This window comes from Notothenia coriiceps, unplaced genomic scaffold (assembly GCF_000735185.1).
Source record: "Notothenia coriiceps isolate Sejong01 unplaced genomic scaffold, NC01 NC01_scaffold00028800, whole genome shotgun sequence".
Classification (NCBI taxonomy): Eukaryota; Metazoa; Chordata; class Actinopteri; order Perciformes; family Nototheniidae; genus Notothenia; species Notothenia coriiceps.
The window spans coordinates 815,870-832,983 of NW_011361501.1; the positions used below are offsets into that span (position 1 = coordinate 815,870).

At 39.3% G+C, this 17,114-nt stretch overlaps 3 protein-coding genes and 1 long non-coding RNA gene across 5 annotated transcripts in view; all 4 read left to right on the plus strand.

Annotated features, from left to right (window-relative positions):
• Window positions 1–3,374: 3,374 nt before the first annotated feature.
• LOC104958485 (plastin-1-like) overlaps window positions 3,375–17,114 on the plus strand; it is a gene marked incomplete at its 5' end in the record, with an annotated part of 17,013 nt that continues 3,273 nt past the window's right edge. Inside the window, 3 exons of the mRNA XM_010786227.1 lie at window positions 3,375–3,510; window positions 4,024–4,156; window positions 4,240–4,321. Coding sequence (XP_010784529.1) covers window positions 3,375–3,510; window positions 4,024–4,156; window positions 4,240–4,321 — 351 coding nt within the window. The remainder of the gene's footprint in view (window positions 3,511–4,023; window positions 4,157–4,239; window positions 4,322–17,114) is intronic.
• On the plus strand, window positions 6,480–7,491 carry LOC104958459 (uncharacterized). The gene is made up of 4 exons (XR_799768.1): window positions 6,480–6,560; window positions 6,659–6,784; window positions 6,869–6,891; window positions 7,028–7,491. It is a non-coding gene; the product is annotated as an uncharacterized lncRNA (long non-coding RNA).
• On the plus strand, window positions 9,525–11,105 carry LOC104958458 (uncharacterized). The gene is made up of 5 exons (XM_010786202.1): window positions 9,525–9,591; window positions 9,720–10,415; window positions 10,495–10,620; window positions 10,710–10,753; window positions 10,849–11,105. The coding sequence occupies exons 1-5, from the start codon at window positions 9,537–9,539 to the stop codon at window positions 10,963–10,965; spliced, it is 1,038 nt and encodes a 345-aa protein (XP_010784504.1). The 5' UTR covers window positions 9,525–9,536; the 3' UTR covers window positions 10,966–11,105.
• LOC104958457 (uncharacterized) lies at window positions 12,893–15,305 on the plus strand. Of its 2 annotated transcripts, none has more exons than XM_010786200.1 (6): window positions 12,893–12,937; window positions 13,012–13,356; window positions 13,439–13,771; window positions 14,216–14,341; window positions 14,427–14,458; window positions 14,581–15,305. In XM_010786200.1, the coding sequence occupies exons 1-6, from the start codon at window positions 12,895–12,897 to the stop codon at window positions 14,710–14,712; spliced, it is 1,011 nt and encodes a 336-aa protein (XP_010784502.1). In that variant the 5' UTR covers window positions 12,893–12,894; the 3' UTR covers window positions 14,713–15,305. The 2 variants fall into 2 exon arrangements, with proteins under 2 accessions (XP_010784502.1, XP_010784503.1); XM_010786201.1 differs by having other exon boundaries at window positions 14,427–14,492; window positions 14,581–14,667.

A 17,114-nucleotide genomic window follows, 5' to 3' on the forward strand; every position in this document is an offset into this window, starting at 1 on the left:
GGAGGGGTGCGGCGGAGACTGCTCTCTAAACCAATTTTTTCTTGTTGTTACCACGATACCCCCCTCTAAGTCCACTTTTCCACCCTCCCCCCCCCCCAAATGGAACCCGACAACCCGATTCCAAATATTTTCGGTTTTTTAGCAATACTGTAGTAATTCACCGGGTTTAGACTAGTCGAGTAAAAAGTCTGTTCCAAAAATAGCTTTTACCTAGTCGTTTTTCTCTCTTTTTAGAAAACCAAGGACTTTTATGTCTCAGGAGGAAGTGTCTCCCCTGTGTTACAACTACATCTTCTCTGTACTTCTTCTCCCCTCGTGTTTACGACTACATCTTCTCTGTCCCTTCTTCTCCCCTGTGTACACTCATCTTCTCTTCGGTCTCTTCTCCCCTGTGTACAACTTACATCTCTCTGTACTTCCTTCTCCCCTGTGTACACTACATCTTCTCTGTACTTCTTCTCCCCCTGGTGTACAACTACGCATCTTCTCTGTACTCTTCTCTCCTGTGTACAACTACATCTTCTCTGTACTTCTTTCTCCCTTGTGTCGGCGCACAAGAGCTACATTCCGTTCTCTGTACGCGTTCTTCTCCCCTGTGTACAACTACACTTCTCTGTACTCTTTCTCCCCTGTGTTACAACTACATCTTCTCTGTACTTCTTCTCTCCTGTGTACAAACTTTACATTCTTCTCTGCTGCTTCTTCTCCCCTGTGTACAGCTACATCATTCTCGTTACTCTTCTCCCCTGGTGTACACTACTTCTTCTCTGTACTTCTTCTCCCCTGTGTACACAAACTACTTCTTTTCTCTGTACTTCTTTTCCCTGGTGTTTACAACTACATACTTTCTGTAAATTTTCGCCCTGTAGAAACGGAAATTTCTATCCTGCAGTTGTATAAGACGTGTGTTAGACGAGTACTGAGTGTCTTTGCTTAAGGAGGCTTCCGCTTAGAAGTTTGTGTATACCCCTGTGTGCAACTCTCTTCTAAAGAGCGTACTGAAGAGCGTGGGAACTGGGGCCGCTCCCTCTTTGGCCAGCGTTGAGAGGACTTGTTTTGGAGGACCTCAGAGTTTTCAGCGAGTGTTCTCGGTGAAATGTAGGTTATAGACTTGTGTGTGTGTGTGGTGGTGTGTGTGGTAGTCGTGGTGTGTGTGTGTGTTGTGTGTGTGTGTGGTGTGTGTGTGTTGCTGTGTGTGTGTGTGGTGTGTTTGTGTGTGTGTGTGTGGTGTCTAAACTCACTTTTTACTGTATTTTTCCACTAAAGTAATTATTAAATTTAATTTATTTCAAGATACATTTAAACCATGAACAATATTACTCCTGTTATTTCTGGGCTAGAAAACTCAACTTAACTTTCGCACCAACTCAAATATTCGTCAATAACGAATGACAGTTAGGGTAGATTTGGTATATTTTACGTGCAGAGACAAGAAATTAAAGACGATATGGAGTCGACGTGAAACCCGTACTATTTATGAATCTTTACCAGTTTTCTACTTTAGGACTACGACAAATTTGACGTGTCTTTACTTGTTGATTGTCTGTGTCTATTATACGTTTATGAAGTACACCGAATTTCTTCTGTTGGTCCACTTTCTCATTTTGTCCTTTTCTCTTTTAACTGTGGTCCTTGCAGGGAACATTAATAGTCGATGTACTTAATTTCGTTAGCCGAAACATAATGTTCAAAGGACTTTTTCACATAAAATTTTATCACGGTTATTAAATGCAATGCAGGTGCTACCATAATCACGATTGGAAAGAAGATTGTAATATTCTTTATATGACTGTATTGTTATGCTTTGCATAACACCTTATGAACCAAAAAGACCTAGAGAAGGAAGAAGGGTGAACACACTTTCTACATTTACGGCTTTTTTGGAATTTAACTGTTTTTCTTTTTTTTTATTAACCCGAGCCACAGGGTGGAAAATTTTTCTTGTGTTGAAGTGTTACCATAAACAAGATAAAAGAGAGGGTCAGTAAAAAGTGTGGGTTTGTGATAACTATATGTATGTATGAAGTATGTTTATTATGAATGTATTTTGAAAATTTAGACGGGACATGAGATTTTAGATTATATGACATAAAACAGTAATAACTGGATTCATGTATCATTAGGAGATATTGTAGCAAAAACTTTATGAAGAGATAAAGATTTAACAAAGTTGAACATTAAGGAAGAGAATGTGGCATAAAGGAGTAGACGAAAATACAAATCGTGGGGTGATACAGGTTTCGTTTAAGGAACATATACAGCTCGGATGACCTGTTATTTGGGACTAAGACTAGTGTAAGTCGGCAACTAAACTTCCACAACTTGATTACTATTTGGGCAAAAAAGACATATTATACAACGGTTAGGAAAATAAACGTTAATGTAGCCGGTCATTAATGTGTAATCGAAGGGTAGTCAACCATTTCTAGTTTTTTGTTTAGAACTTTGCGGCCAAAACGACTGTTTTAGACAAGAACTAAATATTCTCGTTAAGTTGACCTTTACGTAGTTAACCTTTCTTCGTGGTTAACTTTGGGAACCTACGTAAATATCAATATTAGCTGTTATTTAGGAAATTACATTGACTTGCAATAAACCCCCTTTAATGTAATTGACCCGGGCTCATTCTTACTCTTCACAATGTACAGGTAAAATTTGACATGTTATAAATTCAGCTGGGTAAGAATGTTCGAAAAAATAATACCGAGTTGCATATAGTCGTAAAAAACGGTTTAATATGTCGGATACATAATACTAAGGACTATTTAGACGTTGCAGAAGTAATAATGAAACTTTATGGAGTGTTGTTACGTGAGGTTGTTGTGTTCGTTATTTTAAGAGATATATTCCAGTAAGTCCAGTCGACATTTCAGCTTTTTAGTCCGTTCTAGTAGGCAGTTATGTTGACATCGGTTAGTCCAGTCCAACACACACACACACACACCCACACACATCACACACAAACACACACACACACACACACACACACACACACACACACCCACACACACACACACACACACACACACACACACCCACATCACTCTCTCTTTGAGTGGCTAAAAATAGATTCCGGAGAGACTCTAAAGGTCCAGCAGGTACTTTTTAGACACACTGCACTGGAGAGGGCGTAACATCGAAGAGGTCACCAACTTGGACTTTGTGCTCATCTAAAGTAACAGACAGAGAATCAGCACTTTGGAAACAGGGCTGAAACAGAGGGGATTATGGGTAATGCTGCAATGATCTGTTTGGTGTTTGGAGCCAAACACTGCAGAGACATGTTTTGTATATATCTGAGACCTTTAATATATTGATGAAAAACATTATAATAGGGGAGCTTTAAACTGTGCATGGAGTAACTGTCTGTTCATGTTCAGATCTTCCAAGAGCTGAAGAGCAAGGAGTTCAGTGAGACGTTTCGGAAGATCATCTCGAGGAAAGATGGGATTCGCTCCTTTGGAGGAATGTCAAGAAAATCCAGCGAGGGGACACAGCACTCCTACTCTGGTGAGAAAGTGTAATAATCATTTATAAGTCTGCATTAAGAATTATATTTGAGTTTAATCAGCTAAATGTACCTTCAAGTATTAATACTAAAAGTCTATCATGCAGAAAAACATTTAAAAAACAAGAAAAAAAACAACATAACCAAATAAATACATTCCAAAACAATGTTTTAAACATTTACATTTGTCAATACATTTGATATGTTATACTTAAAATGTTTAGAAAAAAAAGCATAGTCAGTTAAATGTACATTAATGTATTAACGTATCATGTAGAAAATAAAAAAAATACAGTGAAAATGTATAATTGTCTATACATTTAATATTTATACAAAACAACTTCATTTGTAAAGAAGCTTAGCCGGCTAGAGAACTGAACTAGAAAGACGTTAATTCCTTCTGAATTTAATGAAGTAGAAAGTAACTTCCAAAAGAAAAACCTCAAGTTTAAGTACCCTAAATGTGTAGTCTACAGTCCTTGAGTAAATGTGTGTGTGGTTGTGTGTTTGTTTAGATGAGGAAAAGGTGGCTTTTGTCAACTGGATCAATAAAGCTTTGTCCAAAGACCCAGACTGCCAACATCTGCTGCCCATGAACCCAGACGATGAGAGCCTCTTCGCCTCGGTCCGTGACGGCATCTTGTTATGGTAACACTCTCAAGGAGGAATCTGAGACATCACATATCTGAAAACATCATCATTATTTACCCAAACGCTTTGTTGTCTTACAGCAAAATGATCAACCTGTCCCAGCCTGACACCATCGACGAAAGAGTCATCAACACCAAGAAACTAACCACCTTCACAATGACAGTGAGTGGTAGATTTCCATCATCCTAATACAGGGGGTCCGCGGGGTCTTAAAAAGTATTAAATGGTATTTTCCAAGGTATTACATTTTGTAGCTTGTTTTCAATAAGTATATAAATGTTCCAAAGAGGTTGTATTCTACAGTCTGCCTGAATGTAATCATTGCGTAGGTGTGTAGTGTGACTCTGTGTAGTTTATTTATGGCATCCCGTTGGATTTGACGTCATCTGAACAGGACATCGCACGCTCACTGCTTGATAGCGCGCAAAGGTCCATTTACGCCGGTTGTTAAACATCGTTATGGGGAAATGCAAGTCTGCGTCCAAATGGTTGGAAGATAAGGAGGAAGGACAATCGATACTGTATATAGTCAATGTGAGGTAAAGTGTGTTGCCAATGTATCCGGTTAAAACTCCAAGTGGCGATGAAGTCTTAAAATGTATGGAAAGGGTCTTAAAAAGGTCTTAAAAGGTCTTACATCTGACTTCAGGATTCCTCCATATACCCCGTTTGCTGCCGTCACTCTTCACATTCTAACAGCAGACAGATCTTGGTAATTGGCCTCTCCAGCACACTGGTTTGTGTTTTAACTTTGACAGCTCGAACCAGTCCTTTTCCAGTATTTCACCTGTTTCCATCGGGTTCTTACGTACAGGTCGTTGTCAAAAACGCCAGGGGGCAGAATTGGCTTGGTTTTTAAAAGCAAGATGTGATTTGGGGCTAGAGGCTCCAGGTCTTGAGGGTCATTTGAGACTGTTGTGATTGGTCGACTGTTCAAAATGGCCTCAACCTCACATAAAAGGGTTTGTAGCCCTTCTTCATCCAAAGTCTCAGACTTTATCAGACGCTCCCATACTCCTCCATGGTGGGATGCTCCTGGGGGGTTGAAACTCCACTTTATGCCTTTTTGCAGCAGAGTTCCCTGAATTCTGTGCTGGTTCAGAATGGTGAGCGCTTCCTAACTCTCTCTGAGCTTCAACAAAATGGGTCCCATTGTCAGATCTTATTTGTTTCACTTGACCTCTTCCGCATTTGAATCTTCTCAAAGCGTCGATACATGAGTCTGTATCAAGTGAGCTGGCGACCTCAGCACAGCTCTGCTTGTCATGCACGTGAACAGCACTCCGTTGATGCACTTTTTTTACCTTGAAGTCAGTCATCTTCTGAAGATCTAGCTTCCATGTAACCCACTGCTAACTAACCAGGTATGTTCTCATCCCAACCGTAGCTAGTTCTACACAGCTCTTGTAATGGCAACTTGGCAGGCAGGCAGGGTGCAAGGAACCCAAGAGGATTCTAGATGGAGCTCATAGATAATATTCCTCTCCTTGTGTGTGGTTGTGGCTTGATGCTGACATTGAATGTAAAATGGTCCTCTTCCACACACCATTCCACTCCAAGTGCTCTCTCAGTTGCGAATGGCGATCGGCCATATCGAAGTGCAATTGTAAGTGACGCCATTGGCCCAAATTTGTAGAAAAAAAATGACACTGGGATAATTTACATATTGACAGATGGGCAATGAGGATATTAGCTCCCTCGTGTGGTCATAGTGTGATGTGAACACCTTCATGTTGTCAATCAATCAGTTGATATAGATCACCAAATGTATTAATGAGAGCACCTTGCATTTAATTGATAGCATTACTGTTTTCTCTCATTAATTGAGCTTGTATTCCATATGTTTAGTGTATTCACAATGAATTATTACAATGACGCATTAACAGTGTGTGAAATTGGACTTTTAAAATGTGCTATATTTATTATGATAAATACACCACACAGACCTGCTGCACCACCACACCCCTTCCCGCTGCTCAAAAGAAGCCAACCTCCTATCCATCCCCATCCGCTTCAAGCACCGGACCTGGGGGGACAGAGGCTGCCCCCTCCCTCTGGAACTCACTCCCCCAACCCATCAAAGTCTGCACTGACCTCACCACCTTCAAAACACGTACACAATCTCACCTCTTCAATCTGGCTTTTAATGTTTGTTTTTGTATTATTTTACTCTAACTATATATATCAGATTGTCATTAGGGAGAAGAAAGAATTCTCACATCTGATATATATAGTTAGAGTAAAATAATACAAAAACAAACATTAAAAGCCAGATTGAAGAGGTGAGATTGTGTACGTGTTTTGAAGGTGGTGAGGTCANCTCATGCTGGGACCTACTACTGTGCTGTTGCCTCCTGTGGACACATACTGTTTGGAAACGGGACCAAGCTGGACTTTGAGGGTAAGTAACTTTCTAGCAGAGGTTGTTGCAGTTCTCATTGGTACTGTCTTACCAAACTTTGGATAAAAACCTACTGAAAGCTCTGTTTCTCTCTACAGGTGGCGTGGACTCTGGTTTCTTGGTGCATTTCTCCAGTATAGCTTTGACATTCACCACCATCCTGAGTGTTTTACTGGCTTTCTTAGTGTGCATGATGAACAAGAAAAACAGCTGCCAATCCACAGGTAACTTGTACGGTTTGTATCATATGGCTTGATTTTGCAGAATTTGGCCTTTGATTAAAAATAATCATTTCTGTTTTTTTCCAGTTCCGTCCACAGCAGAAGCCGAGGTGAGTAAAATCAGTTGACCAAACTGCTAAATTACCATTTAAACACCCTATTCCTTCCAAATTATTTTCCTAGAAATAGTTTTTATTTTTTGCAGGATCACAATAATGATCTACTTATATATATATTGTGTTGCAGGAGTACCAACGTGGAGAAAAGATCTACTATGCTGCTTTAGGTGTGAACATGAAAAACAGATCAAGAAGACAGAGGGATCCAACCTGGAGTGAATGTGTGTATTACAGCGTAAAGCAGTAGAACCTGACATGGTGCAATTTGTAATTTTGAGTAAAACATGTGTTTTTGTTTTCTCTTCCTTGTGGTCCGTAGCAAATTTTTTTTTTTTTTCCGTAGATGTACATTTTAGCATAGTATTTTTCCACTTTGTGGTCGAAGCAGGAGATGACCGAAACGTTCTTTCAAATAAACCATCTACTGCATCTAAAGATATATGATTTTTTTAGTACTTGTATGACTTAACCTGTAGCCTATATTTAGAAGCTAAGATGCTGTAAAAGTCACTTCAATACTTTTAAGTTTAGGACCTTCTTATTTTTTTTTACCAAATCAAATGTGTAATTTTGTTTGTGCAATTTCTGTCATTAATCCAATAAACATCAACATTCGGAACAATACTGTGTGTGTCTTCTTGTTAAATCCAACAGTTTTTCTTCGCACTAGTAGCACCGTCTTTTTTAGAAAACTTGGGTTCCCTAACCCACCCCAATATGTGAAAAACTCAAGTCATACAGGTGAATTATTTGAACATTTACCCCTGTACAGTTGCCATATAGTGGAAAGCTAGCTATATGGACCAAACCCTTTTAAACTAGGCTGGAAACGTTTCTCTTGGTTGTAATGTTGAGCATTTTAACATGAAGGTCATTGGGGTTTGACTTGCTTTTGAAGCCTGCTTAAAGTGGCCATTCAATGAACTGCAGATTTGTTACACTTCTGTGTAAGCTTTATTTTTCAGCAACCCAGGTTTCGCTTGGCTACGACTTACAGAACTTGCAAAGAACTGGCACAGTCAGCTAGATCATTCAGTAAATTACATTCTCATCATTAGCTGTTTTGGAAAGCTAAACGTGCAATACAATTGCTAACTTCTTAAATATATCAAAGTGGTAGAGAATGTGGTATCTCCCTATAACAAAAAATCATGGAAATGCGAACATATACAAATGAGTGAAAGAGTCAATGCATATTTTAAGCCAACAGTTTTTAATCTGGCCATTTGGCTAACGCTTCAAAATATTATAAATCTCAATAGAGCTCATATAATATAAAATGAGAAGCCAGCTAACAGCATTGTTTTTTTCACTTGAGTTAAGGGGGGGAGGGGGTGTTTGGACGCACAAAGGTTAGTATCAGGAAGTGTTCTGCTTTAATGCGTCACAGTGGTCCGTTCTGGTGCAGATACAAAACATAGACAAATAAACTCAACAGTCAGTATCTTTTTTTGTGTTGTATCTCTTAGTGCAGCAGCGTTTGTGGTTTTGAGCAGGATGTAAGGGTGTTTGCTTTCTCACATAGATGATACTTCATTGAGAGACCACTTGCAGTCCTATTTCAAAGGTAGAATACTTGTTAGGTCACATTTAACAATACGGAAAGTACTAATACTTAGAGGTCCGGTTAAAAGTCCTTTTGGTTTGAATATATTGGTGATACATACTGTCTATGCATTGAATTAAACCAATGTCTCCCTTTGTATGGCTCCATTATCACTGAGACATGTGCCCATATCAACAGGCCTATGGAAGGAACAGTGTTTCTTTTTGACTTGCTTCAATAATCACCTTTTGTTATAATAATAATAATAATAATGTTTTAACTAACAAAACCCATCATGGAGCCAATAAAGATTTACATCATGCCATTGTTTTATTGACTTTCCTCTGTACATGTTCCACATACCTCTGGCCCAGTATAGTATTTTAGAGTCATTTGTATCCAATATTCCTTTGATATTCTCATAAACTTACAAGAGGGGTAATATGGATTTCTGGGTCTTAAAATACCATCCATTTTGATGATTAATGGCTAACCTGTCGTACTAACCAAGCTATAGCAAAAGCAAATGCAGTTGGGGTAATTTATTTCCCATTTTGGAAAATGATTGTGCCAGCTTCCTGTGCCATTTAGGTTAAAATTGTCCAAGAATAATTTTCTATTGACTTGTAGAATTGGTAATCAATGTGAAAAAAGAAAAGTGCAGTCCATATCATGTATATGTAACGTGCACTGAAACAACAATTCTGCAATTTATAAAACATGTCCTTTTTAAAATTCAAGAAATGTAAGTCCATGAGATAAGGTTCTACAAAATGACTTGAAAGATCATATTCTCTTTGGAGAGAGACTTAAAAATACATAGTCAATCCATTAATATTATAGGTAATAATACTGTACAGTAGATAGATAGTTTATATGTCATGCCAACATGAGAATATCTGTTACATACTTTCTAAAATGTGATCATATTCAAGCAACACATTGACTCTGTAGGTGGCAGTAACCCTGTGACCATGTTTCCTTTATGGGACATAGTTTAAAGTGTCACCTCTGATTGGCCAAACAGATTCAGTGTTGTTTCTTAAGAGTGGAGAGAGCATCGAGATGCATCATTCAACGCGGCAACACGATGACATCTCATGTGATCATGTTATATTTCGGATTTCTAATCTTCTGGAATACTGGTGAGTTGTATTTTTGTGGTACAAAATTGTATCTTTTATATCCCCATGTTATTTGTCCGAATCCTTGTTGTGTGTCGAGTTTATTTTTCTATACTTCTGCATTTGATTTGTCTCTCCTATCTCTTCAGCTCAGATGACGGAGCTGAAATTATCGTCATCTGTTCGTCAAGAGAGTGGTATTCTATCATTTAAAACTGGGGACGAGCTTACTTTGAAATGTTTCCATGGGAGTAATGTTGACACAAGATTTTACTGGTACAAGCAAACTGTGGGACAGAAACCAAGGCTTATCTCAACCTACTACAAGTACGAACCAAATGGAACATTTCACGATGAATTCAAGAATCCACGTTTCGCATTGGATACGGAAAAAGGACAAAATCACCTGAAGATAAGAGATGTGAACATTTCAGACTCAGCCACTTACTACTGCGCAAATAGCCATTCTTACCAGTTTGAATTCAGGGAGGGAATTACAGTCGATGTAAAAGATTCAGATTTGAGCATCTCGTTTTTAGTCCACCAGTCAGCATCTGAGATCATCCAGCCGGGAGACTCTGTGACTCTGAACTGTACAGTACACACTGGCAGCTGTGATGGAGAACACAGTGTTTACTGGTTCAAAAACTCTGAAGACTCTCTTCCAGGACTCATTTACACCCGTGGAGGCAGTCAGTGTGAGAGGAAACCCAACACACAAACACACACCTGTGAATACAACCTGCCAAAAAGCGTGAATCTTTCTCATGCTGGGACCTATTACTGTCCTGTTGCCACATGTGGACACATACTGTTTGGAAACGGGACCAAGCTGAACTTTGAAGGTAAGTCACTCTACTGGGAGGGTTTTTCCTTGAAGTCCTTAAAGCTGTGTAATGTGTCCTGATGTCTGACTCTCTACAGATAAGGTGGATTTTCTTATCTTGGTGTATTCCTTGAGTGGAGCTTTGGCATTCACTCTCATTGTGATTGTCTTACTGGTTTTCTTACTGTGCATGATGAGCAAGAGAAACAGCTGCAAATGTACAGGTACTGGAACTAAGATTTTTTAGACTGCGCTTATAATGTGTACCCATTCAACACAACACTAGAGTAAAATATATTTTTATTATTTTCAGAGTCTCATGCAAGTGTTCCAGCTCCCTCCACAACAAATGCAGAGGTATCTTATGTTTGATCAACTTTTACCATTGAAACCTTTTTATGAACACAGTCTTTGTTTTAAGTATAATTGTGTGGTTTATGTTTTGTTATTAGGGTGACCAAAATGAAGTGAACATCCATTACTCAACTGTAAAGGAACATAAGGTCAACCGATCCAGGAGACAAAGGAACACCACCAAGACTGAATGCGTGTACTCAAGTATTAAGTAGTCCAACTGTACATGTTTTATATTTGTTGCTGTTCAAAAAGACAAATAAAAGGTCTTCTAATGGTTTCAAAGCAAGCCCAAAAATTGGACTGGATGAACTTGTTTTTTAATCTAACATTAGAGGAGGGACATACAATTTTAAGTAAACGCATCAACCCAATGGTACCCCAACTTGTGGACAGCCACGATACCAACATTGGTTTGTCTGGACATGTTCATCTACCAGAAAGACACTTCCAAATTCAACAATTATCTTGCATTGAGGTTCCGGTTTTCCAGGACTGTCATACGCAGTACGTGATGGGTCTGTGTCTAAGTACTTAAGAGTATCTTCAAAAATGTACAATATATGCTTCACCACCATGCGAGATAGAACTGTATGAATTCACACTGTTACAGGAAATGAGAAAACAGAAGTTAAGACGGCTAAACATTATAGTAGAGAAAGAGCAGGTATAGTTCTACATTCCAAAGTGGAAATATGACTTTCATCCCATAAGTAACTTAAATCCTGAATGTTTAATCAAGCCGAAGCAAGCCTTAATATTGTCGCAATCTTCAAGACAGTCACACTTCTGAATAAAAAAAAATGTAAACTGAACTGATCTTGCTACATTTAAAGTTTTCAGAGTAAACATTCACTGGCTTGAGTCCAAACAAATCTCAAAGTATACAGGCCTCATCATTTTTAGATCAGCTTACTACAATGAGTCATGGGATCATAGTTAATGGACTTATTTTTTACTATTTTGCCAGACTACTCAATAAGACATGTTTCACACAGACTCAATTGTTGTTTTGTTTTTACACACACACACACACACACACACACACACACACACACACACACACACACACACACACACACACACACACACACACACACACACACACACACACACACACACACACACACACGTTGTTGTGTTTTATTTTCAACTAATATCCACATGCCCACTTTTTCTCTTTGGTTTCCACCTATAATGGCTTATATGCTGTTGCACTACACAAATCATCTGTGCTTACGGAAGAAACATTGCAACCTTTAAGAACTCAGTGTTTGACCCAACAATAACGTGAGTTTAGAAAAACAACATGGGAATTTACACCAATTAAACAGCTGATGGAAGGACCACTGAAACGATTAGCACCTTTAAGCTCATAATCAGTTCAGAAAAAATTACAAATAGCTCCTTGTTTACCTCTCATGGTATCTAGTAAATACATGTTTTTGTCCCAGATATTCAAATATTCTCTAATATATCTGCCTCTGCCCCTAAATAATAATGGAGTGGGACTACTTTATACTGAAGAAATAGTCCCTCTGAAAACTGCTGTCACTGTTTCTTCAAAGAGCCCACGCTATTCATTGTTTTTTTTAAACGTTCTAGTTTGCCGGTTGGCTTACATCATTCAGGTCAGTGTAACCAAGTGCTATAGTACAGCTGCAGTTATGTTGAATTATTTATTATATACATACATACATTATAAAAGCCTTTTGCATGTAGACACACTTTCAGTTTGAGAACTCATGACATCTTTGCAAAAGTCTTAAGTCTACAAAATGTGTGTGGCCCATTGTTCTGGAAAGTTTGCATATATACTGAAGTTTCCATTTTGCCAACCTCATTGTGGTTTACCTGTGAGTTGCCATGTATGATCATTTATAGTATGTATTGACTCATTGGCTCTTTACAAAGTAAACACATCTTCAAAACCATTTTTTGCTGACACTTAGTTGAAAAACAGGCCATGGGGAAGGTTTTTCTTGCTTCAATGTGAAACAGCCAATCATGTTTAACAAGGTAAATATGCTGAACCAATCAGACCTGACGGATGTGCCCCAAATGTAGGACAAGTTGTAAATGAGTTAAGTCAGAACTGCTGCTGAGAAGAAGCCGGGCCAGTGAACGCAGATAAAGAAGACAAGATGATCGTGAACTTTGTGAATTTCTTCCTGCTCTGGCCTTTGTGTAAGTAACCACGATCCACTTGTGGAATCTTTTCATCATCAAACTAAAAGCTAATCTCTGTCTTTATGTTTCAGGTCTGGCACAGACGGATGACATTTCTCAGCCGGTTCCTTTCCAAATGGTGAAGATTGGAGACTCGGCTACTATTGAATGTCACATAAAAAGTATCATACAAAAGAAAGTCTGGTACAAATACACGTTGGGGAAGAGACTACAGCTTGTGGTAGCATTTAATGATAAATATAATTGGAGTGAAATTTCAGAGGAATTTCCTAACCGTTATTCAGCCAAATTTAACGGAACCAAAATCCACCTGAGCATATCTGCGACAACATGGGAAGACGTTGGAACATACTTCTGTGGAGTCGTGCAATTAAAAGACATCCAATTTGGATCGGGAACCTTTTTGATGCTGAAAGGTATTTTGTAGGTTGTTATCAAAGCACCAAAGGTCATTTTAACGTAATGCCAATTATGTAATTCTTTGATTTGCATCCCAAGGTGCAAACATGATCAGTGAGTCTGTCATCCAGCAGCCTGAGTCAAAATCAGTCCAGCCAGGAGACTATGTGACCGTCAGCTGCTCACACACAGGCCACTGTGCAGCAAAACACACTATTGTCACGTGGCTGAAGAACTCTCAGCATTCTGCTTCACAAATTATTTACTTCTCTGGAAATGGGACCTGCCAGAGGAAAGAGAGTGGAAAAACAACCTGCGTGTACAGACTTCTTCTGAGGGACCTCAGCTCTGATGATGATGCAACCTACTACTGTGTCGTGACTTCCTGTGGACAGACACTGGTTGGAAATGGGACCAGAATTTATATTCACAGTAAGATAGAAACTATATTTATAAAACTGTTCAAAGTTCTTCTTATTCGTAAACAATTTTGAAAATAATAAACGCAGATATCGTGTATTTATGTACCCAACCGTTCTAAAAAGCCCAGAGTAAGTCCAAGCTTAATCAAGCTGATTAATTGTGATAGAGTTGCTATGAAAACCAAAAACTATTTGCATGGATAAATTAAATTGCATATAAATACGATATGTACGAGGGCTAGGGTCGGAGTTGGAGTGTTGTATTCTGTGTGATCTGACCCTTTAATATGTATTACTGCCTTAAACTGTCAACAGTAGCCTAAGTGGCGGAAATGTGAGCGTATTTAGTCCAGAGAATACATTAAAGTTTTTGAAATGAATGACATTACACTGCTAGGTATTTGTATCAAAGATTGAGACTTATTAAGCACTGTTTGTTTATTTTCTTCTGCAGACAATGCTTTCGAATCACAACTAAATCCAACCATTATTGCACTGATGCTGTCCAACGTCGCTCTTGGGATTATGACAGTCATCCTCATATCCACTCTTTGCAAGAGCCGGAGGAGAAACTCCACAGGTATTACACCATGTGTTGTAACGGTCAGCTTTAGATCTGCAGCAGAATCAGAACTGGAATTGAGTTGTATTTTTTGTTTCTTCAGCGTCAACTGATGGATCTTCAGAAGATCATCAAGTATGAGTTTGTCTCAGCACCAACAATTTCCTTTGTATGCCGCATATGACCTTTACCGTTTCATTTTTAATCTGCCTTTTGATTTCCTGCTTCTGAATTATTTGAATTTCCATTCCTCACAGACTAGTGATGCAGTTACCTATACAGAACCCAGAATCCTGCCCCGCAGACAAGCTGCAGTGAGATACTGTGAAGGTTCTGTCCTATATTCAGACGTCAGACACTGTCAACCGAACCGAGAAGATTCATCTTAAGAAGGCGGACAACAAGGACGAATTAAGACTATGGAGCATGAATGGATATGTCCTATCAGAGCCGGCAGCAGACCTAAATACATGGGTGGCCATTTGATTTAGGGGTCGGGCCCAAGGTAAACAAATCTGTTTATTGATCGTGCTGATTCATTACCAGCATATCTCCCTATCTATATGTAACATTATGTGCATCTGGAAGTTCACTGACCTGAAAACAACATGGTTAAAGTATATTCCTATTTAAGTATTGAAAACACAAATTAACCGGGGCATTGGCGACAACGGCCCAGCAGAATGATAAAGTAGGAACAACCAAAATATTGAAGCTACCTGGAACCTCTGTAGGTTCAACATTTTGATTAAAAAAAGCAATTTTTCTATGTGTTCTGTCCACTCATTTACATGCAAAGATCACGTCTGGATCATTGAAAACTGTATATTTGTAAAGTGACTGCTAACACGCTTGTATATTTTAAAGATTACATATTAATGTGATGTGAAAATATTAAAGCTTTGCCATGTCTGCCTGTGGCGCTGAGGGCTGACTATTCTGTGGATTGATGTAATATGTGATAAACTGTATAATGTACTGCCAGTGCATGGAAATAATAAACTTATATATCAGTGAACAGTGGTGCTTTATTGACGGAAAAAACATATTCGGACAAATGTTATTGTTTAAGTGAATAAGAGAGGACATAATTCAGTAAGACCAACCAGTACAGTACATTTAAATGAAGTTAGGTTGATTTAGTGTCTGCAGTCTAAGACAACAGCATTGACTACCATTGTAAAAAAAAAATCCCCTCTGGTCTATTTATATCATCATCTATTTAAAAGCGTAAGCAGACGGTGCAACATCTCTGCTTTTCGCTCTTGTTTTGACTCATGTGGTGAATATGGTCTGAGCTACCGTGAGCAGGTTTCCGCTGGTGGAAACTAAAGGCCTTGTATAAAGACAGGAAGACTGGCCTGGGGTCTACAGGCAAAAACTTTCAGCAACTCAGACAAAATCAAGAGCAAACAAGAATGTTAAAAAGTGGGCTGTAGTTCTATATAAGGCTCATGTCTTAATGGTCCCACGTCATGCTTTTCTGGTTATTACCCATCCCCTTGTGTGTTATGTAGCTTTTTATTCATGTAAACGGTCTGCAAGTGGAAAAACCCTCAAAGTACACCCTGTAGCGAGTACAATTCTAACACAGAAAAGACCTGTCTATGCTGCCCCAGAACGCCTCGTTGGAGATTTCTCTTTTTCCATTTTTTTCCTCCTTGGTATGGTGACGTGACCATACCCAAATTGACCAAACCGTGGAGCTCCTCACAGACACACACACACACACACTCTCTCAGCCGCGAAACTGTGACGCGCTGGGAGGGGTGCTAGTGGAGCTTCTTGCGCGCTTACACTGTAGGTGCGTTGCGTTTGGGGGTGCGGTGGGGGGGGGGTGCCTCGCAGATGGGGGTGCTGCAGCCCCCTCAGCACCCCCTCTTCCCGCGTCCATTCGCGATGTCTCGCTGTCTCGCAGACCCCATGCAGCAACTAGGTAATTAACCCAGCTCACACTGTCCGCTCCTCACAGCAGCGAGCCGCGCAACGCCCCGCCAACGCGGCACCCAGACCCCACGCAACATTCTCATCTGTTTTTCATTACTGGTGTCATTTTCTGGTTGCAAACGCCATTGTAACACATAATCACTGATGTTCCGCTGTAACGGTGGTGGACTCATCAGAACAGAGTGGGCGAGCTGACCAATCAGAGCACACTGGGCTCACAGGGAGGGGAGACTCTCGCTAGAACAAGCCGTTTAGAACAGAGAGTGAATACACTATACAGAGATGCTGTATGAGAAACCAATTGAAAATTGCAAAATGTAAATCTATTCTAGTAGACCTCAACAATGGAATTATGATCAGTAGAAATGGCCATGTCATGGGACCTTTAAATGCAGATAACATGCTGTGTACACAAAGTGAAAATGCAATCTCAAGGGCGGAATGACTACCGCTGAAATAATGCAGTAGGAGGTGTATTAACCTACTTTTTTAAAAGAGTGCCTGGTATGTGTTAACTCAATAATAGTTGTGCTCCCGGGCTCTGAATGAATGATTTCTGTGACATAAAAACATGTTTAAAACCTCATAAGCACCACGGACCCGGTTCCGGGGCCGAAATCGCGTCATTTGCAGGAAACAACGTCTAAGGAACCTTAATATTTAATAAACTATGAATATTTTATATCCATATAACGGGAAAAAACTAATTTAACTGATCTTCTTCATTTTTTTTCTCGAAAAAACACACAATGCTAACAGTGAGCCTTTGAATTAGCCCCGAGCGAAAAATGCTAACCTATTACTGCACCGAACATCACTCCTAGCTCCTTTATTACTTATCCTA